General features: G+C 37.9%; 1 protein-coding gene across 1 annotated transcript in view; it reads right to left on the minus strand.

Annotated features, from left to right (window-relative positions):
• Positions 1-228: 228 nt before the first annotated feature.
• Positions 229-26779, minus strand: part of opn7b (opsin 7, group member b) — a 58926-nt gene continuing 32375 nt past the window's right edge. Inside the window, exons 4-5 of the mRNA XM_051880580.1 lie at positions 10915-11249; positions 229-2083 (exon numbers count right to left, since the gene is read on the minus strand). Coding sequence (XP_051736540.1) covers positions 1592-2083; positions 10915-11249 — 827 coding nt within the window. The 3' untranslated portion in view covers positions 229-1591. The remainder of the gene's footprint in view (positions 2084-10914; positions 11250-26779) is intronic.

Genomic DNA, 26779 nt, shown 5'->3' on the forward strand with positions numbered 1-26779 from the left:
TATGCTTATGTCCTAGATTTGTGTTCGCCATGATTCACACTAGTAGTACTATTACTACTTGTTGTAGCGCTGGAATTTATTTTCAAGGAGTTACCATTTCTTATTAATGGGTATAGCTACAGTAACGTCTTCAGCTAGTCAGCTTAAGATCCTTTCCATCTTAACTGGTTACATCTCTTAAGCCTAGTGAATGTTTTATGAGAGGTAGGATAACCATATTTATTCACAGTCACGCAGAGCTGAAGCACAACCAAAACAATGTTCTTCCTCAAAATGCATGCAGTTTTGTTTTTTAACTGCTAGAGGGCCAAAAGGTACATAGTGTACATTTAATAAAATTGTTTTATTGTTTCTGGATTAATAAATAAAGGGTACATTAGTGGATATAACATTTTATACTTAAATATCAAAATATATAAGCTTAAATTCAGTCAACTAAATATAATAGTGCATTTTCAGTTCCATTCACAGGTGGAAACAACAGATTCCATCATTAAATCTGACATTTATTATCCATAATAAATTACTTGCATTTGAGGCTTGATTTAAATAAATAAATAAATACATACATACATAAATAAATGCATTGGTGGTAGTGAGCTCATGCACTGATAACCAATGTCCCACTGGAAAAGTCATGGGATTAAAGATTTTCATCAGTACACCAAGAGAATTTGAACTCAGGAGAGGAAAAAATCTCACTAAAAGAAACAAACAAACAGCATGTTTTTTTTTAAACCAGTAACTGGCTACAAAAAGCTTGAATGAAAGGTAACCTAGTTGCTTAAAAAAAAAAAAAAAAAAAAACACCAAAAAATATCAAAAAGCTCTATAAATTTAGTACAGCATATATCTTGTGCATTTCAAGTCTTTCACAGGCACGTGACAGCTTTGTGCAAGAAACACACTAAAATTGAAATCATTATTCATTGATACATTGTAGCTCAAGTCAAATTTGGCTCTTTTGGAGGGATATTGTCATGTTGGACCTCAATAACATCATGAAACATAATTGATTATTGTGCATCATTGATATCCTTTTTATTATGTTTTATGGAAAAATAATTAATGTATACAGGTTTGGAAGAAATTAGAAAGAGTACATAATGACTGAATTTTCATTTTTGGGCACCTCTGAGGGTGGCATGTATGTCAAGTCCAAGTCTGCCATTCAGTTTTGCTACCAAATCAAACTTTTTTCTTTTTCTTTTGTTATTCTGAGTTATCAAGTAGCCAAAAAGTATTTTTTGCTTAGTTAATAAGTTGAGTGGTGTAATAACCTCTTGCAAACAGAATTCTTGTTAGTGTGAGACTTTAAGGCCTTCAATCCTGCTAAACTCTTCAAAGTTTAGTTCCAACCCTAATCAAACACACCTGAACCAGCTAATCCATCTCCTCAGGATCGCTTGAAAATCACAGGCAGGTGGGCTGAAGCAGTCTGGAAATAAACTTTGCTGGACAGTGTGTCTCCAGGAGCAGGGGTGAAGACCTCTGCTTTATAGCATACTTATTTTCCCTAATGTTGTAGAGAGGGAAATGAAGGTTTTATTATTTCCTTCCTTCATTTTTTCTATGATCAGTTTCTCTTGCTCTAAAGGAAGTCGCTGTTCATCTCGTTGGAGAGCTGGCTGACTGCCACCTCACTTTGGGTAGAGCCAATGAGGATGCGTGCTGTCTTTTGGGGTGTGATGTCCAGGTAATACCCTGTTTGTCTTTTTGGACAATGTCTGCATGATTGGTGGGTCTCATTCAGTCCATTAGAGACCCATGTGTGGTTACATTTATCCTTTGTGTTCAGTTTAGAAAGACTTGCTGTGGCTTTTTGTTGGCTGTCTGTCTGGCACATGCAAGGACAGAGTGTTCTCTTGCATTTTGTGGCATCCCGGCAGAGGGATTTTCGGAAGCTGGGCTTAAAGACGAGGTAGACCATTGGGTTGTAGAGTGTGGATGACTTGGCAAACATAGCTGCCAGGGCAAATGCTACTGGAGGTACCAAGTCTGGATCACTAAAGGCTGCCCACATGGATACCACAGCATATGGGCTCCACGCCATTAGAAATCCAATACATACTGCCACTGATAGCTATATGAACAGAAAACACAAAAACATCAACACACATACGTTAATACATATAAAACACATTATTCCGTGTGGTTTGAAGTAAAAAAAAACAAGGGACATTAGGTCTGGATGCCTTGGATTACAAGTGGTCAGATCTTCTGCTATGTGATTTTCCTTCTCTTCCTCTTATCTGGGCTGTCCTGAGATGTGCCTGCTGCTCCAGCTAGTAAACACCTACAAACTACCATTGGTCTGTTGTAATTACATAATCTGCTCTGGGGCTCTTCCTTCTTTAATGTGGAAATCTTCTCCAGTTCATTTCTTCTGTTAAGTCCGTAAAGGTCAGATGTGATAAAAACATGAACACACTGGAGAGCTACTTTATAGAAGGAAAGAAAGTCTAATTGAAAGTGACACTGACAACATTGACATCACAACATGATTTTTCATGTTTAATACTATAAACCTGCTTGCATTGAAGCAATGTATTATATAAATTTCTATATAAATAACGTGTTGTGAATTGACTGGAGTGATGCATTTCAGAGCTTGTGAAAACATATCTACATCTCTATGATAATATGCTTTTTTAACTGCTATTTTCTCACAGCTGTCAGTTTTGTTATGTGTATATTTCGTTTTTGAGAGGTGAAGGCACAGCCCATATTTACATATTCACCAGATAGGGTTTATTAAAACAATAACAAAATGCAAGAAAAACAGGAATCCAAGAAACAAAACACAAGGAACTGACCTGAGAGCACTGCCATCAAATCCATGTACAACACCAGACAATGAACACATGAACTGCTCTCCCTTAAACTTGCCGATTACATCACTACTGGTATTAATGAACAACAGCAGAACTGATATCTTTCTGAGCCTGGTTTCTCCCCAGGTTTTTTTTCTCCCTTATAACACCTGTTTGCCACCTGATGTCACCTTTTGGAGTTTGGGTTCCTTGCCGCCGTAGCCTTTGGCTTGCTTAGTTGGGGACACTTGACATTTGATATTCAACAATGTTTTGATCTGCCTGCATCGACACCCTTGTATGCGAACTGAACTGAGCTGTGGCCTGTTGCATGAAGCTAGTTGAACAAACTCTGAGTTTCAGAGTAGGTTTGGAGTTGACAAATCCAGATAAATCCAACCTGGTTTAGATCAGGATCAACTGTTGCACAACGCTCGGTATAAACTTTCTCTGTCAACTCAGGTTTAATCCAGAGTTTGCAAAGCACCTGAAAGTGTGACACGTGCGGCAAACAGCCAATCACACGGAACAAGGAGAACGTCAGTTTGATTCACTTCTCGCGAGAGAGCTGCACAATTCATGTCTCTTCTGAAGATTAAGAGATCGTTATGAAAAATATGAAATTAAACGCATTTACAAAGAGGAATAAACACTGCTGCAGTGAAAGTTTGAGAAGGCAGCTGAAAGAAAATATCTGACTATATCAATGCATGTGAATCAAACAAATAGACCAAATAATTAATATAGTTTCACAAAGAGCTCAAAAGAATACATGTAAGCTTAATCTGTTTAAAAGCTTTATATATTATGCATGCATTATATTTATTTTAATTTAAAAGCAAAGTTTAATATTGTCAATTAATATAATAGGCCTAATTAGCCTATATGAATATGTCATATGAATTATTCATAGTTTTAATTTATTTAATATTAATATAATGAATAATTAGCAGCAAAAGATAAGCAATTTTGTCTCTAAAATGTTTTCACTATAAACTGATTTAATTCGGAGCGAGAGATACAGGGAGAGTGGCTTTATTGCATCAGATACATGTCACTTTACTCACAGCTGATTGGTCGAGTTTGGGTTTGCAATCTCTAACTCAGAATAAAACCTGCTCTGGAGCATATTAGCCGTGTAGTGTAAGTTACCATAGCAATGAAACCCGCCAAAACCAATACACCTGCATGAGCCCGAAAAACCAGAGTTTGCTCAAACTAATCTTGAACTTACTTGGGTAGAAACTGAAACCGGCTTTGTGCAACAGGCCAGCTGACGATGACATCAGTGTTTTCTCCAGTGCTGATATAGATAAATTGGTAACACTTTTCAATAAGGGTCCATGAATAATCATGTACTAATACCTGAATTTATACTTAATTCAGCATTAACTAATGATTATTGAAAGCATGAACTAATTTAAAACAAATTTAAATAATATTATCAGAGTTTAAACTTTTGACTGCAGCTTTGTCATAAACATTACTGAATAGCACAAAATTAATTGATCCTCCTCATCAAATGTAGAAAACACTAAATACGCTATTTAGTTTTCTGCATTTCTACACGCTAAAGGTCTTTATTTGTTTTGTGATGTTGTCTTTCCCTTCAAACTCACCCTCCTGCAACTTATGCGCAGCTAAATAAAAATTAAAAACCCGCAAAGAATATTTGTGGAACAGTTCCCACAGAAACGACCAAACTGGGATCATGGTTAGAATGTTTGCTGGGATCAGTACAGTTCAATCTCCATCCAGACGCAGGCCGTGATGATACTGTACCTCCTCTCGCTGACTTCTTGAAAAGCCACACGACATCACTTAACTGGCCTGAACACTAGTTGTGTTAGTGCATGTGTATTTGATAGTAAGTTTATGATAAATAATGTGCTGAATTTATTAAGCTGTTAACAGTGAGTTAATTATGATGGGCCCTCTCAAATAAAGTCATTACAAAATAATGCATTAACAAGACATGAGTTGATGTTAGTTAATAATGAGTTAGTAATGATTGGGCCTCTCAAAGTAAAGTCATGACACAATGATGCACTAAAAAAACATTATAAATAAAATATGATTAAACATGCATTAAGAGTTTCATTCTTATTCCTTTTCACCACCCGTACAAAAAACAGATGATAATGGTTATCTGGAGTTATTTTATTATTTATTGACATATGACATATATATGATATGTAAATACATATATGGAACATTTACAATCAAATATGGCGCGTCCACAAGCTAATGCCAATCGAAGCATATACAATTAAACGACAAACCAATACAGTTAATTATAGTTCAGCCCCCCCCCAAATAAACACATGCAAACATGACTTTAATTATTAATTTGGTTCATCAAAGTTATGTCTAAACATAAATGAACAATACAAATCAGAAAGTGGTTTAGATCAAATTCAATTTATTTGTGGTAGTAATTAGTCTATTTTCCATGCTTGATTAGATAGTAGATGGATCTATGTAATTAAATGGCAAAATAATCATACACCATTCTAATTATTTGTCACGAAGCTGTAGGCATTATGGTATTATAGTTTAAATTTTGAGACTATTTATTCACGTTTAATTCAAAGTCAGTGACCTAATTATTTATTCTTATAGAGACTGTTTGATTTAGTTTACCCCAGATGTTATGTAATGCATTAAATATCTAGTCAAGTTAGCTTTATTTTTATAGTGCTTTACAGCAAAAGTAAACTCTGTTTGCATCATTGAATCATTATTTTCCTGTTGATCACTGTATGCTGCTTTAACAATCTGTATTGAATAAAGCATTATTATAGAAATAAAGGTGACTACTCTAAATTAATGTGACAAATAATTAAAATGGTGCATGATTATTTTGCCATTAATTAGATCTGTCTAATTAAATGTGGAAAATAGACTAATAACTACCACTAATAAATGTATTTGATCTAAAGCGTTTTCTGATTTTTATTGTTCATTTATGTTTAGACATAACTACTTTTCTTCCCGGGACTACAGTATGTAGGGTTTGTTTCTGGTGGGACAATCATTAGTGGCACACTCTAATTGCTTGCTCGCTTGGCGCGTTAGTTGCTACGGTATTGCTGCGTTTTAATCTAATAAATGTTGACTGCTTTGGTTACCTGAATTTATAATTAAAGTCATGTCTGCATGTGTTTTTCAGGAAGTTATGTACCGTAATTATTGTTTTGTCATTTAATTGTATATGTTTCGATTAGCATTAGCTTGTGGACGTGCCATAATGGACTAGTTGCACGTGGCCGCCATTTTGGATTTTCGATCAGCGAGTGTACGCATATACACTTCCGGTTTCGCTTTATGCCGGTGCAGAGTGACAGGGAAAGCCGAAAATGATCTCTTATAGTTGTTTATGGAATCTGTTATCACTTAAAATACAACTAAGATATATAGTACAATCACACGAGCCAATGGCATTTAAATGCATGCATGCATGGGTTAGTTAGATTAACGCACTCATGGTGCATACACATATACAATGACAATAATGCCTGTAAATATACAACTACGATTAGAGTTGTCTGCATAAAATGGACAAAAATGGATACATTGAGTCCATATCATATTCCCATGTTTATTTATCTCTGATGAGGACTGATACTTCAGTTGACAATAGCAAACATTAGATCTTCACGAAGGTCGAGTGCTGTTCCACGCAGAAAGAGAAGGCAGTTTTTGAGCCATTTAGTCCCCCAGCTGTCAGAACAAAATCAGGAGATATATATTACATACTTGAGTGTTTTGTATGGATTTGAGATCCCTGTGGATCACCGCTGAGCCTGAACCGCATAATCAACAGGAGAAAGATTTAAAGTCAAAGATTGCGTATCTCGTTGAATTACCACACAGAGGTAACGTTACACAATAATATAACAAGGATGTTTTCTTTCGTCTCTGATAGACCACCTTCTCTTTAATTAAAAAAATCTATTATATCTAGCCAAGTTTTTATAGTTAAGTTTCTTCTTGCACCAAATGCAAGTTTCGCTAAGACCAGAAGGGCACAAGCGGAAATAACCATGCGAACAGCATCGCCGCAGCTCACCGGCACCATCTTGTGCACCTAGTCCATTGATTGTAAATGTGCCTTATATGTTATAGGTTTGTTCTTTTGAGTCCATATATGTTTGATGTAACTAAATAAATAATACAAGAACCCCAGATAACCATTATCATCTGTTTTTTATGGAAGCCCGTTTCCGCCACAATTGAGTAAAAAAATATAATTCTGTAAGTCATAATAATGAGAAACTTCCTCATAATTCTGACTTTGTATCTCATTATATTGAGAAAGTTTCTCGTAATAATGACTTAGTATCTCATAATAATGAGAAACTTTCTCGTAATAATGACTTAGTTTCTCATAATAATGAGAAACTTTCTCATAATTATGACTTAGTTTCTCATAGTAATGAGAAACTTTCTCGTAATAATGACTTAGTTTCTCATAATAATGAGAAACTTCTACGCATGCGCAAAGCAGCGGAGCAGTGACACGCTAGCGACATCCGCTGGTCAAATGCGATAACTCCGCAACCATGGCACGTTCTGCAAAAGTGTAATCTATAATATCATTAAATAAATAACATTACTGATAAATTATCAGTAGCCTATGAGACGAGATATAGTAGTTTATTCATTTGTAACATTCATTTGTATATTTGTGTACGAACAAGCAGAAACACAGAGTGGTGATCCATGGATTTCAAACAGATAGAGGAATGATAAGACAGCACACACCTACAAATCCAAGTCTGTTAAAGAACGCTTCACCTGGAAAGCTGTCTTTTGCATACATTCTAGTGAGTCATAAACATCTTAAAAGGTGTTTTCTGTAGGAATATCACTGGAATGAAGGTTTATGACTGGGCAAGTGCTTTAGGACCCGGTTTATATTAGAAAAGCTTTCCAGCGCCTTGTCTAGGCAAACCTGCACATCAAATAGCCTAGACTCATCCGCGAAATACGTGTTAATGTTAACACATAAACCCACACATTTTATGAAGACGTTGCACTTAAACTTAACGAATACATGTCATATTCCTTCGTTAATCTGATAGTTTTGTAAGCCGTCGCGCTCATGCAACAGTTTCCACCATTACCACGGAAACCACTTTGCGTTCCAACTTCTCGTGCGCATGGAAAAGTATTGAAGATATACTGATAATTTATAATAACTGATGTTATTTAATGATACTATAGATAGACTGCACTTTGTAGATTACTTTAACGAAAACAACTGTTTTGCATAACGTGCCATGTTTGCTGTTCTCGCATTTACGAGACTTTGACCAGCGGATGTCGCTAGCGTGCCACGCCCTTCTGCTCTGCTGCTCTGCGCATGCGTAGAAGTTTCTCATTATTATGAGAAACTAAGTCATTATTACGAGAAAGTTTCTCATTATTATGAGAAACTAAGTCATTATTATAAGAAAGTTTCTCATTATTATGAGATACTAAGTCAAAATTAACGAGAAAGTTTCTCATTATTACGAGAAAGTTTCTCGTTATTATGAGAAACGAAGTCATTATTACGAGAAAGTTTCTCATTATTATGAGATACTAAGTCATAATTATGAGAAAGTTTCTCGTTATTATGAGAAACGAAGTCATTATTACGAGAAAGTTTCTCATTATTATGAGATACTAAGTCATAATTATGAGAAAGTTTCTCGTTATTATGACATAGTAAGTCATTATTATGAGAAAGTTTCTCAATATTATGACTTAAAGAATCATATTTTTTACTTTACTGTGGCAGAAACGGGCTTCCATAGTTTTTTGTACTGGTGGTGAAAATGAGTAAGAATGAAACTCTTACTGCATGTTTAATCATATTTTATTTAATGTTTTGTTAGTGCATCCTGTCATGACTTTACTTTGAGGGGCCCAATCATCAATACTAACTCATTATTAACTAACATCAACTCATGCCTTGTTAATGCATTATTTTGTCATGACTTTACTTGAGAGGGCCCAGACATAATTAATTCACTGTTAACTACTTACTAAATTCAACACATGATTTATTTTAAACTTACTATCAAATACACAACTAGTGTTCAGGCCAGTTAAGTGATGACGTGTGGCTTTTCAAGAAGTCAGAGAGAGGTGGTACAGTATCATCACGGCCTGCGTATGGATGGAGATTGAACTGTACTGATCCCAGCAAACGCTCTGACCATGATTCCAGTTTAGTCGTTTCTTTGGGAACTCTTCCACAAATGTTCTGTGTGGGATTTATTTTTTTATTTAGCTGTGCATAAGTTACAGTAGGGTGAGTCTGAAGAGAAAGAGCACAAAACAAAAGAGCACAACACAAAACAAAACAAAACAAAACAAAACAAAACAAAACAAAACAAAACAGATGAAGACCTTTTAAGATCAGTTATTAGTGTATGTAGTGTTTTCTACATTTAATGAGGATCAATTCTGTGCTATTCAGTAATGTTTATAACAAAGCTGCAGTCAAAAGTTTAAACTGATAATATTATTTAAATTTGTTTCAAAGTCAGATTACTTCTTGCTCCTTCTTAAAGAGGCTGTTTGATTTGGTTTAGCCATAAACGTTTATTAATGCATTAACTATCAAACGTACTAACATGTAGTTAAGGCTGCCATTATTCATGCATGAATCCATATGACTCCTGTCGTAGTTAAGTTTAGCTCTTCATTGTTTCATGATTAGTTCATGCTTTCAATAATCATTAGTTCATGCTGAATTAAGTATTAATTTAGGTATTAGTACATGATTATTCATGGACCCTTATTGTAAAGTGTTACCGATAAATTAACTAAATTAATAGCTATTGATTCTTACAACGGAATGAATCAATACTGAATTTACTTAAGCTGGACAATGACACCATTTTCTTTAAGAGCTGCTGTGCAGCCAAAATTATATTCCAGTTATCACTGTAAAGCTGCTTTGACACAGTCTGCATTGTAAAAAGCGCCATATAAATAAAGGTGACTTGACTTGACTTGACATTATTTTTTTTAATGTTATTTAAATTACAATATTATAAATACTTTGCTTGTTACATATATGTGCAACATTTCAGCTGTAAATAAATGATAAATGTTAATTTCAGATGCCTCAACACCTGTGAAGAGACTGTGCCAACTCCTGCGATGACTTCAGATGATGCAACTCTAGATCAACTTGCACCAATGCAAATCTTCCTATATATCCTAATCATTGTTAACATGCATTCATTACTTCAATAAACCCATTGTTTCTGCCTTAAATTAATACATTATTTGAATTAATAGATTGTTAACTAACTGCATGATTTGTATATGTACATTTCTGAAATTACATAACTTCCACCTCTGATAACAGATCACTCCAAATCGACATGCATTTTCTGTAAAACTGCTTTGAAACATTAAATATATAGTTTTGTGAAAAGCGCTATACAAATAAATGTTAATTGAATTTAATTTAAATGCTAGCTAGATTATGTTCATTACCTGTCTAGTGTTGTATGTTTATGCTGAAATATAATAAAATAATTGTTTGTCTTTTAAAAAAATGACAAATGTTAAATAAATAAAATGTTAATAAAAATAATCATTATGTGTAGTGAGTTGGCTCACGTGATTTATGTTTCGCTCTCCAGAACTTCCGTTTAGGGAACATAGTGAGTAGGGGTGTCGCGACGTACCGCTAATGATGATAACTGTGATATTCAAAATATGAAATCTCGATATTGTGTTAATTAAGGGTGTGACAATATACCAGTATTGGCAATAATGTAATATTTAAAATGAATAGTGCACATATGATAATATGAAATGTAAATAATCCAACGGCAGTAACTGGTTGACATCCCAAAGTACAATAGGTGACGGTGTTGCACCTTAATGCTGCCATCTGTCTTAAAGCAGCACGCACCTACTACTGCCGTGCAAAATCATGTTGTCTGATAAGACAGGGGAGAGTCTCTACCCAAACTCCAAAAAAGTAAGCTCGCCAGTATGGGAGCTTTTTTTTTTTTTGGATTTAGAGAAATTAACTTGTTGGACACCCCAGTCTGCAGGACTTGCCGATCAACCGAATAACTCTTACCTTGACAATAAGTGTTTGCACACTGGAGATTTTGTTTTGAGGAGAGACATGCTGCTGCACTGCATGCTGGGCCCCCCGGACCGTCACAAGGATGAGAGTATAGGAGAGGATGATGATGGTGCAGGGTCCAATGTAACAGAAGAAGAAAAGGCAGATGATGTAGATCATGGCAGGTGTGCTGTAGCTGGGAGCGTGCCAGTCAATACAGCAGGCAGTGCCGTAAGGCTCTGATCCGTACTGACCCCAGCCTGAAAGCGGACCTACTGCAAACACTGCAGCATAACACCACACTCCAGCCACCAGGAAACGCGCATGGGACGAGGAGAATTTATTACCTGATAAAAAACACAAAAATGGCAATTATCAAAACAGCATACTGCCATGCAGCTTAAACAGTATCTGCAGTGTGTAGTATTTATACTGCACATGCAAATTTCTACATAGAGGTGAGCGTGAACGTCATTTCACCAAGTACAACATGTTCCTGGATCAACATCTTCGTTGATCCTAGAACAACATTCCAATCAACCAATCAGATTTTAGGGACAAGTTTACAGTTTATGTCAAGTTTAGGCTTACAACCAGGGTTAGGTGCTTCTACATCAGTGTTATTCACCTATCATTTCAGCATTTTAAATAGACAAATAAGTTGCCTGGATCCTAGTAGCAGAGTGATGCTTCAGGCTCAAATAAATATGCCAGAGGTTTGCTGCATCCTCCCCACTGAGCACTCAAATCTGACCTACAAGACTGTAAATCTTTTCTCTTTTTTTGCCCATGACTGTGATTTGCATAATTCCTTGGGTGAAATTGGGTGCTAAAACAATGCAGACAGTATGTGTACAAAAATGCAACCACAGACAAAGTTCATTTATTCTTCTCTGTCACTCTAATGACACTTAGAAACAAAATGAACTCAACCATCATAACTGCCCATCTGTGCAGCTACAAAACATGAAAAAAATGGCATAGTCATATATGTAAATGGAATTCACCTCACGTGTTTCATAGTATATCGCAAAATGTGTTGAACTCTATTAACCAATTCTCTTATTTTACTAAATCACATCCTACAATAAATGTAGTATATGAAGTATGTGAAATTTTGATTTCTAATAGCTGAAACTTTCAAGCAAAATAGGACATATTTAAATGTTCAATATGGCACTACAGCTTCAACACAACAGAATCATAATATGAAAAAATGAGTCAGAGCCTCAGTAACATACCGTGAAAGAGGGCAACTGAATCTGAGGTTCAGAGTTAGCCTGTAGGAAAATATTATCGCTCCAGTAAAGAAAAGGGTTTAAGTATACAGCTAAACTCACTTGCAGCAGTGAGTGAGTGAGAAAGGTTATAATCACTTTAGCCTTTGGCTTTAAAGTACCACCGTAAAAATACAGGAAAACTTGTAGGAAATTAAAAAAGAAGAAGTATTTTACAATGGATAAAAATAAGCAGTCTACAATTAGCAGTTCACAGTCAGAGTGGAGTGCATGTGTTAATCTGACCATAGTCACAGTTGCATACATCTGATCACGTCTTACTCAAATTTATTATTTCCGTAAAATAACAGTTAAACAGAACAACTGCCCTGAAATGTTAAAAATTATATTGAAAATCAACATGTTAAACTTCAAGGAATTTCCCCAAAATTAAAATTCTGTCATTATTTACTCGCCCTCATATAGTTCCAAACCCATAAGACTTTCATTTATCTTTGAAACACAAATAAATATTTTTATGAAACCCGAAAGATATCTGCCCCTCCATTTGAAAGTCCATTACACCAAAACTTTGACTTTTAATGTCTTCTGAATAGACTTTATACATCGATCAGGCATAACATTATGACCACTGACAGGTGAAGCGAATAACAATGATTATCTCTTCATCACGGCACCTGTTAGTGGGTGGGATATATTAGGTAGCAAGTGAACATTTTGTCCTCAAAGTTGATGTGTTAGAAGCAGGCAAAAATGGGCAAGCATAAGGATTTGAGTGAGTTTGACAAGGGCCAAATTGTGATGGCAAGACGACTGGGTCAGAGCATCTCCAAAACTGCAGCTCTTGTGGGGTGTTCCTGGTCTGCAGTGGTCAGTATCTATCAAAAGTGGTCCAAGGAAGGAACAGTGGTGAACCGGCGACAGGGTCATGGGCGGTCATGGCTCATTGATGCTCGTGGGGAGCGAAGGCTGGCCCGTGTGGTCTGATCCAACAGACGAGCTTCTGTAGCTCAAATTGCTCAAGAAGTAATTGCTGGTTCTGATAGAAAGGTGTCAGAATACACAGTGCATCGCAGTTTGTTGTGTATGGGGCTGCATAGCCGCAGGCCAGTCAGGGTGCCCATGCTGACCCCTGTCCACCACCAAAAGTGCCAACAGTGGGCATGTGAGCATCAGAACTGGACCACGAAGCAATGGAAGAAGGTGGCCTGGTCTGATGAAGGATGGCCGGGTGCGTGTGCGTTGCTTACCTGGGGAACACATGGCACCGGGATGCACTATGGGAAGAAGGCAGTGTAATGCTTTGGGCAATGTTCTGCTGGGAAACTTTGGGTCCTGCCATCTATGTGGATGTAACTTTGACACGTACCACCTACCTAAGCATTGTTGCAGACCATGTACACCCTTTCATGGAACAGTATTCTGGTGGCTGTGGCCTCTTTCAGCAGGATAATGCACACTGCCACAAAGCAAACATGGTTCAGGAATGGTTTGAGGAGCACAACAATGAGTTTGAGGTGTTGACTTGGCCTCCAAATTCCTCAGATCTCAATCTAATCGAGTATCTGTGGGATGTTCTGAACAAACAAGTTCAATCCATGGAGGCCCACCTCGCAACTTACAGGACTTAAAGGATTTACTGCTAACATCTTTGTGCCACATACCACAGCACACCTTCAGGGGTCTAGTGTAGTTTATGCCTGTGGTGGAATATTTGAACTAATTAATAATGAACTAACATTTCTTTTCTTCTACAGGCCTAATAAGCTAACTTTGAAATAGAGAAATAATCACTAGGACTGAGTGTTGTAACAAGTGGAAAAATTCTGCTGTGCTGGCTAGACAGCATCCTTCTAAGGATAAAAAAAAATAGTCTTTGAAAAATTGTTTTAACCTATTGAGTAATCTGAACTATTAACCCGGTGATATTTTTTGGTGATCTTGTGATTAAGTTGTTCTAATCTAAATTTACTCAGCCAGTGAGCGGGGCAGAGGAACTGAGATGTTTTTCTTAAATCTGAACCAATCATATTAAGACTGATGATAATGAGTAACAGATCATGCTATACTGACTGTGAAATGTACCTAAAATCCTATAAAACCTGCTGTATTCCTTTGTGAGGAGAGAGATTCTCTGGGATTGATGGGAACTCTCCCGGCCGTGATTAAAGCTTTGATGGACAACAACTGTAGTCTCTAGTTATTGCTGCGCAGCAAGTTAGGTTAGGGAACACTAGGTTTAAGAGGGTCAAGACGTTGACCAAGATATTATTGAGTGTCGATTAGGAAACGCTCTGAAAGATCATATATTATTGAGTGTCGATTAGGAGACGCTCCGAGAGATCAAGTGTACTATTGAGTGTCGATTTGGAGACGCTCCGAAAGATCAGGAAATTTATTGAGTGTCGATAAGGAAACGCTCGGGTGTCGATTAGGAGACACCCCAGGAACAGGTAAACTTAAGTCAAGTGCGTCTTGGAAAATCTACCACATGCCTCAACGGTTTAGGGCTGTCTTTTGGTAGCAAAAGGGGGACCAACACAATATTAGGAAGGTGGTCATAATGTTATGCCTGATCGTTGTATAATGAACTGCTTTCGCACACACATAAAGCAAGTCAAATATTATAAACAAAGAATCAAACAAGAACCAATGAGGTTTTTTCTTGCATGTTACACAAGCACGTTTGATCTTCCACAAGAACAATCCGCTTGTTGAGTCATGACGTCAAATACTGTTTCCGGGTCCAGGTCTCCACTGAGAATACTATCTCAACAGCCCTTTGTGAGCACTATTCATTTATAGGACAGCAGGTAAGCTTTTAAAAATTCACTATGTACACTACAGTATCTGGCCTGCAATATTTTAGCGATTTAGAAAAGAAAAATCACTGTCTGGCCAGCTGAGATATGGTGAGGTGATAAAGGTTAGATCATGACTTTTTGGTAGTACTAAAATACACTATGGGGGTTTATTAGCACTGTCTGTTGTTTGCTTTTGGGATCTGATAGAGCATTGGACACAGAAATAGTGACACATGATGTCAGACTTCAATCGGATGAGGTTTGTTCTTTTGAATCAAGCAAATATGGTTGAGGATGGTTTATCATATTTGATGTGCTCTATGTAAGTATGTGCATTGATCAATGTTTATATGTGAATAAAAGCCTAATTGAATATGTTCATTATATAGTGTGCCTGCATCTTTACAAAAGACTAAATCAACCAATTATTATGGATTTCTTTTACAATGTCTTCATGAATTTTTTGAATAATTAAATGTTTTGGCGAAATGGTCTTTCAGCGCAGGGACAAAAATCTCTTAGGTTTCTCAGTTGAACAAAAGTCTTATGGGTTTGGAACAACATGAAGGTGAGTTGTTGATGAAAGAATTAAAAATTTTGGGTAAACTATCTGTTTAAAATTAAACGGTTCATTTTGAATAATTGTTTATATAATTCATTTTTATAATCTGGGCCTCAAAAGAAACCAACTAAGGAGTTCTGCTGTAGACATCATTCCATTTGACTTCACAAACTATTTAAAGTGCAAACCAGATAGACAAAACAACACAATACATTAGGGGTGCAATTAGGGGAAAGAAATGCAAAACATAAAATTGCTTGTCGTTTATTATTAACGTCATTTATTATTATTAACGTTTGTAAACATCAACAGTAATAATTATTAGTAATAATATATAAAATAAAATAGAATAGAACAGAAGTTCTCCAATAAATAAAATAATTTTCAAATAAATTAAATAAAATATAAAATGTAGTAAAAAATAAAATGTATAAATAACTATTGATGTATAAATAACTACAGAACAACAGTAAAAATCCCAGCTTGTAGGCCTGCTCAGATTTCTTTTTTTTTTTTTTTTTAGAACCTAACTTTTCCACACATTGTCTAAAGAACAACATTACAATTCCAGCTTATAGCCCTGTTCAGTTTCATTCAACTTTCAGGTTTTTTGTTAGAAAAATTAACTTGTCTAAACTGTCCACAGAAAGGGAAGATCTGCTGGCAGTAACAATGTCTCCTGCTGTAGAAAATACCCTCTCACTAGGGACAGAGGTAGCAGGTACAGCAAGGTAGCGCTTTGCTAAGTTGGCAATACGAGGATATGTGGACTCATTGGTCATCCACCATACAAGTAGGTTGGAATCCAGCGAAATGCAGTCCACTGCCTTGTATGAAGCAACCTCTTCCTTCACCAGCTGCAAAGTAGGCTTTTTTCCCCACCTGAGTCTTGAAGATTTTACCAAACAGTTGAGCCATGGCTGACTTCTTGACAGGAGGAGACGATTCAGATGCCTCTGGGTGTCCTCTCTCAGGAGATGAACTGACTGCTGTTGCCCCTGTGGTCTCCTCAATCTGCAAAATAAATTGACAAAACTTTAATATCTGATTACTACTGACACTGTAGAAGTGTTTCAAATTAAGCAATGAAGACATTTTATGCGCAAGAAAATGAATACCTGTTCATCTTCCATGGTTACAATCTCTGTGATGAGGCTGTTGTAGATTCTGTCAAGACAGGCATCATCCACATGAGGAAGGGCCTTAAACCTTGGGTCAAGAGCTGTGCATTCGTGGAAGAAGTCACTGTCTTCCTCTTTGTGTTCCATAGAGTTGAGCACTGTGGTTTTGAGGGGCAGGATCATTAATACTGAAGGTGAGGATTCAGTGCTCATCAGTGTTGTGAGGATTTTTAGTGGTTTAAGGACCTCAATTACCTCCTCTACAGTTCTCACATCCTGGTCAGACAATGTGGTTATGTCTTTGTTCTTCTTGAGGGCACTTTCTGTCAGTGCAGAGTACACAGTTGTTCAATGTACCTCTCAAGCATATCATAACTGGACTTCCAGCATCTCCTGTTTGCTCTCCAATATGTGTGCTGCTGTTGGGCTACGTTGAAAAAAAGACACTCTGCCTAGCACTCTGGACACCTGGCTGAATCCTGTTGCTTTCTGTGATGCTAAATTAATTGTGTGCACAAAGCATCCAATTTGGGGGCCCAGTCCAGCTTCACAGACTGAATTAACAATATTTCTAGAATTGTCTGTTGTGACAGGAATTGTAGCTGCTGGCCTCTCCAACTTCCACTCCAACACTGCCTGATTAAGTCCCTCTGCTAGATTTGTGCTTCTATGTTGTTCATAAATGGGGCGAGTTTGCAGAACATGGCATACCATGTTCCATTCAGGGGTGATGTGATGAGCAGTCACTGTTAAGTAGCTCTCGATAGCTCTCGATGTCCGCACATCAGTCGTGAGTGTGACAGCAGATGCCTTGGCCAAGTCGTGGACAACAGCAGCTTTTACTTTTTCATAAAGGGCTGGTATGACTTTCTGACTAAATTGTGGACGAGAAGGAATTTCATACCGGGGCTCAATCACCTTCAACATGTTTAAAACCTGTGTTTTCAACAACTGAATATGGTCGTAGATCTGCTGCTATAAAAACGCCAATGGTATTGCTTTGGCCTGATCTGAATTACAAGCGGGAGGCTGTTTAAATGAAGAAGGATTCAGTGTTTGCACTACACTCCCTTTTTTCCTTGTAGCACTGATATCCACATCAGAGTCCTGCACGGGTCCTGTTTGATAAACCCGCACCCGCAGTTATTAACAGCACTCCCGACCCGATATCCGACACAAACACTAATTTAAGCCCGTACCCGACCTGACCTGTTCGACATAAAAACCGCGACCCGACCCGCACCTGCATTAAATCTCCTACATGAGGCAGACAAAAATCATTTTCTCATGTAGCCTAACACAAGCAATAAAACCAACATTAGGCATTCCATGTGTCGCTGCATTTAATTAAACGTTGCATTAAACAACAAAAGTAAAATAATACACCAAAGAATGTTTTAGTAGGCCTATTTAACTGTAAGCTTAAAGCTAGTAAATATTTTAGCTGATTCACTCATCATTTAAACACGGTTGTCTCTTCTGAAACTCAGCAGTGTTCACCTGGCCGCTGGTCCTCTTTGTAGCAGGCCGAAAAAAAATTCTAAAACTTTTATTCAGATTGTGAATAGCCTATATTAAACACATGCTTTCGTCTTATCCACCTGTCTCTGTCCATTATCATAATTCACTGGGAAACCGAAATGTTCCCAAACAGGAGACCTTAATGATAAGGGAGGGTCTGCAAGCTCTGACTTCTCATTTGGATTGGCCATGATGACATGACGTTTACTAGCTAGAGGCTAGGCTAAGTGTGCTGTGCGTGTAGTGCACTGAAAGTGTGAGATGGATGCCCTGTCCAAATACCCACACTTGCGGTCTTGGCCACTTGACAGTGCGTGCACGTGACAGGAAATAAATGTACAAGCCTGTCCCATGTCTTAAAAATGCCCAAGTGCAGTGCCCTTAATGCACACTAAACCCACACTATCTTGAATACCGCTTCGGAGCAGTATTCGAGGCTAAGCGTATCCCATCATGCATTATGTTCGGGAACTTACATGCTCCGAAATCTGTAAACGCTTGCACTTTTTGCAAGACTCTAAGTGTGTCCCATCGGGTAATCAAAAGTTCTATACACACTTGCAGTCTTCATGCCCACTTGAACGCTTGAGCCAAATACAGGAAATACGTCAAGTGCAAAGACCGCAAGTTTGGGTATTTGGACAGGGCTGGAGAGTAAACAAACTTGCGGTCCGCCAATTAATATGTTTGTGTGGGAACTCAGATTTGAAGTATGTTCCGCAAGTAAAGCAAGGATTGCATTCGGTACATATGTGCACTAAACCGAAAGTCTTGTACCAAAATGATTCTGTATGAATACGTGTACCGTCACACTCCTACAATACATGTAACACAGTGCAGAAGTCTGCACTTTAAGGAAACAACTTCTTTACAGTCAAATGGTTCAACACGAAAGAATGAATTCCAGGAAGGATTTGGCTGCGTACCTGCATTTTAAAGGTGAAGTAACCAATGCTGAAGCTGTCTCATATGCATCAATCCGAAAGGTGTTAGCGTGGCTGCGAATACCATATGCCTCAAAAGCCTCTTTTTTTCAGTGGAATTGTTTCAGTGGAACTGCTGTCTTCCCCCTGAACATATTCAGACAGTTCAGCACTGACTGTGCATGCTTGTTTGTGAGATGTGCCATCATATTGCCAGAGTCCAACTCCATATCGAGAAAAGAGATGCTCTGCACAGGGGAGAGCTTGCTCTTTTCCCAGTTGACCTGAAGACACAGATGGCCGAAGTGCCTGAGCACCAGGTCCCTGTGTTCAAACAACAAATATTGAGAGTGATTCAGAATGAGCCAGTCATCAATGAGAATGCAAACGCCCACTTAACGGAACATGGGCATCTGCATTAGCATCTTGAACTGGAGCTTGTGCAGGGCCCAGTTCAAGACTTGCAGATCCAAGATTGGCTATAACCCACCACCTTTCTTGGGTACGATGAAGTAATGACTCATGGTTTAAAACCGTGACTTCATCTCGGACTGATTGTGTAAATGAGCCAGCAGGACGGGCTGGGAAGTGCTAGCCAGGCTCCCAGGCTCCATTGCGAGAGGCACCAGATGGGCAGTTGATGTACCCACGGAGGGGCAGCGAGGAGGAGCGCTGGGGCCCAACCCGGAAAGCATAGCATCCCGAAGTAGAGGCAGTGAGTGTGTTGTGACCCTTACATGGCTCCAAGGAACCCACAAGAGGCTGGCTAGAGATCCGCATCTTCAGAACGTGACCTCTTGGTGAAGGGGGGATGGTCGCTTACTGCCAGACCACGCCCAGTATGACCAAGAGACTGAGGAAACTGCCCATTTATTGATAATTTGCAGAACAGAAATAAACCGGTGGTTCAAAGCAGCTCCCTCTATCTCCGGGTTACCAATTTCAGGGTGGTGTTTTGATGGATGTTTGGAGGGTTAAGCAGTGGCCTGAGGAAGGGGCTACATCACCTTCCTGCAGGGGGATGCCCTTGGCGACGAGTCAAGTCAGTCAAGTCACCTTTATTTATATAGCGCTTTTTACAATGTAGATTGTGTCAAAGCAGCTTTACATTGATAACTGGTACATTATTTGGCTGCACAGCAGCTCTTCAAAGAATAGTGTCAATGCAGGCAGATCAAAGCACTGTTGAATATCAAATGTCAAGTCAAATGTCAAGTGTCCCCAACTAAGCAAGCCAAAGGCGACAGCGGCAAGGAACCCAAACTCCATCAGGTGACATCAGGTGGCAGACAAGTGGCAAAAAGGTGTTTAAATGGAGAAAAAAACCTTGGGAGAAACCAGGCTTAGTCGGGGGGCCAGTTCTCCTCTGGCCAACAGTGCTTTGTTACGATTCAGGTAGCTATCACAAGTCCGACAGGATCGCAACATTCAAAGTATTTATTCCAGTTCCATCCAATTGAGGATCGTATTCATCACGGCTGTTGAGGAACTGTGTCGTGGCTGTCGTGTCGATGAGGCCCTCAGAGTGGATGATCTAGTTGACTCAATCTCTGCTGATACTTCAGGGCTGCGTTGTGGTCGTGTCAAGGCGCAGGTACTTGGTCTCACCTGGATACGGCCTGGATCCGGTTGACTACGGTGAACCTCGGGATAACCAGAAAGACTAATATTAGCGTAGATGCCATTCTTCTTCTGATGTAACGAGTACATCAGGTGTTATAGGAAGTGTTCCCGGTTCCGGCTGACCTAATTTATGCAGCCTAATAATCCTTTAACAGATTTGAAAATATAAATTGGTAATGTGTTATGTGTATGCCAAGGTAAACAAATGCGTATTTAGTCTAGATTTAAACTGACAGAGTGTGTCTGGTTCCCGAACAATGCTAGGAAGATTGTTCCAGAGTTTAGGTGCCAAATAGGAGAAGGATCTACCGCCTGCGGTTGATTTTGATATTCTAGGTATTATCAGCTGGCCTGAATTCTGAGATCGCAATAGACGTGAAGGACTATAATGAATTAGGAGCTCGCTCAGGTACTGGGGAGCTAAACCATTTAGTGCTTTGTAAGTAATTAGCAAGATTTTAAAATCTATACAATGTTTAACAGGAAGCCAATGCAGTGTTGACAGAACTGGGCTAATATGGTCATACTTCCTAGTTCTAGTAAGAACTCTAGCTGCTGCATTTTGTACTGCATTTGAGCTGTAGTTTATTTATCAGGCAAGCAGAACAACCACCCAGTAGAGCGTTACAGTAATCTAGCCTTGAGGTCATGAACGCATGAACTAACTGTTCTGCATTTTTCATTGAGAGCATATGTTGTAGTTTAGATATATTTTTAAGATGGAAGAATGCGGCTTTACAGATGCTAGTAACATGGCCTTCAAATGAAAGATTGGTCGAGCAGACCAGGGGCCAGCTTTTAGTGGCAAGATGTGTTTGATGGCCTCCGTATGCTTTTGGAATGCCAAGAACTGCTGGGCAAAGTCTTCGACAGTGTTGCCGAAGAAGCCACCTTGTGAGATGGGGGCGTTGAGAAAGCGCACTTTGTCAGCATCCTGCATCTCTGCAAGGTTCGGCCAGAAATGGCATTCTCATCCTCGACATCTGGTCCTCGCTCGGAGCCCTGAACGACAAGCTGGGTCCACCATGAGAGAGAGTAAATTAACTTGCTGTCAAAGGAGGCCTCACTGAGCCATCGGATTTTATCAAAAATATATTAATTTGTGTTCTGAAGATGAACGAAGGTCTTACTGGTGTGGAACGACAAGAGGGTGAGTATATTTTACATTTTTGGGTGAACTAAGCCTTTAAGTACCTATTAGCCTGCACCATCTAGAGTTTCATGACAGAACTTTGTATTTGTACCTCTTATAATGTTATAATTATTGCACATTTTTCTTTCTGACAGTGAAGCAACTTAATATAACATATAGAATTCAATTCATATGAGGACACTGGTGTGTTTATATTTGCTACTGTACAATTTCACTGATGGCTCATCCAATCAGATTACAGAGCCAGAACCGTCTTGCTTTAGTAAGAGGTTGTGTCTGTGCACAGCACTCATTTGACTCTCCGTGAATTCTAGGATGTTATATAATCATCTTTTGCATTCTCAGTTTTTAGAGGTCTTCACTTCATTTCCAATTCATGAGATTGAATTGGCTCTACTCTTCCAGAATTTGGAGGTACAGACCAGAAATAGATTCCATATAGTGTCATCTGAATAGATCTTGCTGAACATTAAAAAATAAATAAATAAATAGAGTCGTTGGAGACGTTACCTATAGTGCTTCAATGATACATCAAGAAAATTTGCTTATATGTTTGATGTATTTTAAATTGGCATTAAGGTAGAAGTGTTCCTGATATTTTTGGGCAATATAAATATTTTTAACTGTATATTTTAAAAAACAAAATATAGAAATAGTACAAAATGCAGGCCTTTTTAGAGCAAAAAAATTTAAAATATATGCTTTTTCCATTTGTTTTGTTTTGACATGTAGCTCATTTATTAATTTGGCAGTGATTTCTTGTGCCTGTTTCATACAGCATGAGTAAGAAGAAGCGGAAGCTGAGTGGAAGCAGCACACGCACATGTTTTCAGCAAGCGCACAACCTGACTACATACTCTTACTGGAACCATGCTTTTGTTTAGAATCTTCAGCATACTCTGTGGTGAAGCAATAATGCCCATTTCTTCCACACACACCATATAATATGCTTTGTAGTGAAGTTTAGATGCTTCAACTTAAGCTATACTTATACTTTAAATTTATTTAAAATGCGTTTGTGTTTTTGGGCAACTCCTAGTCTTGGTCTGGACTCTATCACAGCTTTCTTTGGCCAAAGACCACCCAAGAGGACGTTTGACTGACATGTCACGCAACCAATCACAGTTTGTTTTGTTTCGCATTATGTTTAGGGGCGTGAAAATGTAAAGTCGATGTCCCTATAATAACAGACTGGTGTGCATCTAGTAAATTATTCATTTAAGAACGTTGTGCAAGTTTACAGCAACAATGGAGCCACGAAATTCTATACTTTTGAAAATCCAGCATTTAGTTGATCCTAGTAAGCACTCGTTGTCACAGTTGTAAACACAACGACATTCTTCTTCCACAAGGGTGTTTGCCGTCATGGCATTTGTTTCCATGCGGACCATTAAAGAACGCAACACACATGTCTCCCGGACATCCTGTAGAATTCAACCAACCAGATGACAACTTCGAAAATCCTGAAGTGTTTCCAGTTAAGTGTGGCATATGCATCAGATGTTCAGTCAACGGTCCATGGGCGTGACGTCTAAGGCTGAGACTAGGCAACTCCTGGCAACAGTGTGTTTTTGTTTGCTTTTTTTTTTTTACACAGTTCTGAAAGTCATATTGTAACTATGTGAAACACAGCGAACATCATGCTTTTATGGTAAAATTGCTGTTTTCTCATGTCAAACGATTTTGACCATAAACAATGCACTGTCCCTTTAATCGAGGGTGAGCACTGCAGCAAAAATAGACTTGCTGCCAAAATGATCACAACATTGCTCCTATAGGATGGGCTGGCCATGATGCCAGTTAGTTAAATGGAGTAAGACAGCTCTCTTATCACAGCAGCTTGGTTCTCCTTGACATCTTGCTGAATGAAATCGGGGGAGAAAAAAAAGCCCTTCATCAATCATTTGTTGGGTTGTTTTACATTTAATAGGAAGAGTCATGGGTGGGTGGCAATTTCAAGGCTGCTGCACTGCAGAAATTGAGCCGCCGCTCATCACACTCATCGCTCTGTTTCTCCCCTCATATGCTTGGTTTCACCGTATGACTGATAACACAAAGAATCAAACTGCATATACAGTGGTGGTCAGAATTATTGGCACTCTTGGTAAATATGATCAAAGATGACTATAAAAATAAATCTGCATTGTTTATCCTTTTGATCTTAAATTCATAAAATTAGCAAAAATCTAACCTTGCATTGAAGGAAAAGAATTGAAAGTGGGGGGAAAAATCACATTATGAAATAAATGTTTTTCTCCAAAACACGTTGATCACAATTATTGGCACCCTTTTATTCAATACTTTTTGCAACCTCCTTTTGCCAAGATAACAGCTCTGAGTCTTCACCTATAATGCCTGATGAGTTTGGAGAACACCTGACAAGAGATCAGAGACCATTCCTTCATACAGAATCTCTACAGATCCTTCAGATTCCCAGCTCCATGTTGGTGCTTCTTCTCTTCAGTTCACTCCACTCATTTTCTTTAGGGTTCAGGTCAGGGGACTGGGATGACCATGGCAGAAGCTGAATTTTGTGCTTAGTGACACATTTTTGTGTTGGTTTTGATGTTTGTTTTGGATCATTGTCCTAATGGAAGATCCAACTACGGTCCATTATTGGATTTCTAGCAGAAGTGATCAGGTTTTGATTTTTTATCTGTTGGTATTTGATAGAATCCATGATACCAAGTATCTGAACAAGATGTCCAGGACCTCCAGAAGAAAAATAGGCCCACAATATTAAAGATCCAGCAGTATATTTAACCGTGGGCATGGGGTACTTTTTATCCATGTGTACACCAAACCCATCTGGTGGGTTGGCTGCCAAAAAGATCTTTTTTTAGTTTCATCTGACCATAGAAGCCGGTCATGTTTGAAGTTCCAGTCTTGTCTGACAACTGAATATGCTGGATATTGTTTCTAAATGAGAGCAGAGGGTTTTTCTTGTAACCCTCCCAAACATCTTGTGGGGATGTAGGTGCTGTTTGATAATTTTCTTTAGGCTTTCTCAGACTCAAGACTCAACTAATCTATGCAATTCTCCAGCTGTGATCCTTGGAGAGTCTTTGGCCACTCAAACTTTCCTCCTTACCGTGCATTAGGACAATTTAGACACACGTCCTCTTCCAGGCAGATTTGTAACATCTTTAGTTGATTGGAACTTCTTAATTATTGCCCTGATAGTGGAAATGGGGATTTTCAATGCTTTAACTATTTTCGTACAGCCATTTTCTATTTTGTGAAGCTCAACAATCCTTTGCTGCACATCAGAACTATATTCTTTGGTTTTTCTTCATCATTGTGATGAATGATTAAGGGAATTTGGCCTTTGTGTTTCCTCATGTTTATACTCCCGTGGAACAGGAAGTCATGGCTGGACAATTTCATGTTCATGATCACCCTGGTGTGCTAAAAAAATGTAAATATGAATGGGAATGTACTTCAGAGATATTTTACTCATAAAAAATTCTAGAGGTGCCAATAATTGTGGCCAACGTGTTTTGGAGAAAAACATTTATTTCATAATGTGATTTTCCCCCCACTTTCAATTCTTTTCCTTCAATGAAAGGTTAGATTTTTGCTAATTTTATGAATTAAAGATTAAAAGGATAAACAATGCAGATTTATTTTTATAGTCATCTTTGATCATATTTACCAAGGGTGCCAATAATTCTGACCACCACTGTATATAACAATTTGTCTCTGCAGGACTAATTCATTTTTCATCTAATTCATCTTTTTGACCTGTTATTACCCTCATGTCGTTCTCAGTCTATTCTCTATTAAAGACAAAAAGAGAAATTGTATAGATCTTAATGTCTTAATTATCTTAATGCTGTTCTGTTCAAACAATAGTTCTTATCCAGCCAACAAATTTTTGTTCTAAGAATGTTTTCCAAACATTCAGTTTTGGTTAGGAAACGTTAAAATGTCCAGTTTTCTTGATGTTAGTGGAATGATTTTTGTATGATGTTCTTGAAACATTCTTTCAACTTAATTTTTATTAACAACTTAACATTATAGGAACGTTGATATGTACTTTTCAGTAACATTAAAATGTCCACTTTCCTTAATGTTAATAGAAGGTAATTTAAAAGGTTCAGTATGATGTTCCTGAAACATTCGAACACCTGCTGTTAACAAGCAGAATCACTGAAGGAAAGAGAAACAACAAGAACAGAAACTACAACTGACTTCCAGCCACAGCCTTCGATGAAATTGACTGAAGATAAAAGAAGACATTAAATCTCTCAAGATCTCAGCAGAGGAGGATTAAACAACTTCACAACCAGCATTACAAGCTTTTCTTATTACTAACCAATTTGATTGTACTTCTTTCAAACATGAACAAAAGTTCTTGTTGAGATAAACAGAGGTTGAAAATGTTCATGTTTGGTTGAAAATACGTTTTGTTTAAAGTCACCGTGATGGCGATCGGTGTTTTCTTTAGTTGGGCTCTTGACCCTTGACTTTTGTTAACTTATTTCTCTTTCAGCAATTGCAAGTGTTCTCAGCAAACATTTCAGTATTGCTCAAGAAAGCAAAATATGAAAAAGCAGATTGTCATGTCTGTTTTAATGACCATAAAATGACTGCTTCTTCTGTAGGTTCATGACTGGTTTAAATTTTTTTTTTTGAAGCTGAAGCATTAATAAATTAAAAAGTAATACATTTAGCTGTTGTAATAGAAAGATCACTTGTAACACCAAAGAGATCTGTGTGAGATCTTAGAAAAACACTAAACCTCAAGTTGAGACACACTTAGACATCAACACTCATCATACAAACCTCAACCATGGTGATAATCAAAAAAAAAAAAAAAAAATCAAATTTAAATAGTAAAAGAATTCAGCTGCATAATTTATTCATGCTGCAATGCATACTCGGAGCCATGAATGAGTACAATTTATATAGGCCTAGCTTTAAGTGTGA

This window comes from Ctenopharyngodon idella, chromosome 22, assembly GCF_019924925.1.
Source record: "Ctenopharyngodon idella isolate HZGC_01 chromosome 22, HZGC01, whole genome shotgun sequence".
Classification (NCBI taxonomy): Eukaryota; Metazoa; Chordata; class Actinopteri; order Cypriniformes; family Xenocyprididae; genus Ctenopharyngodon; species Ctenopharyngodon idella.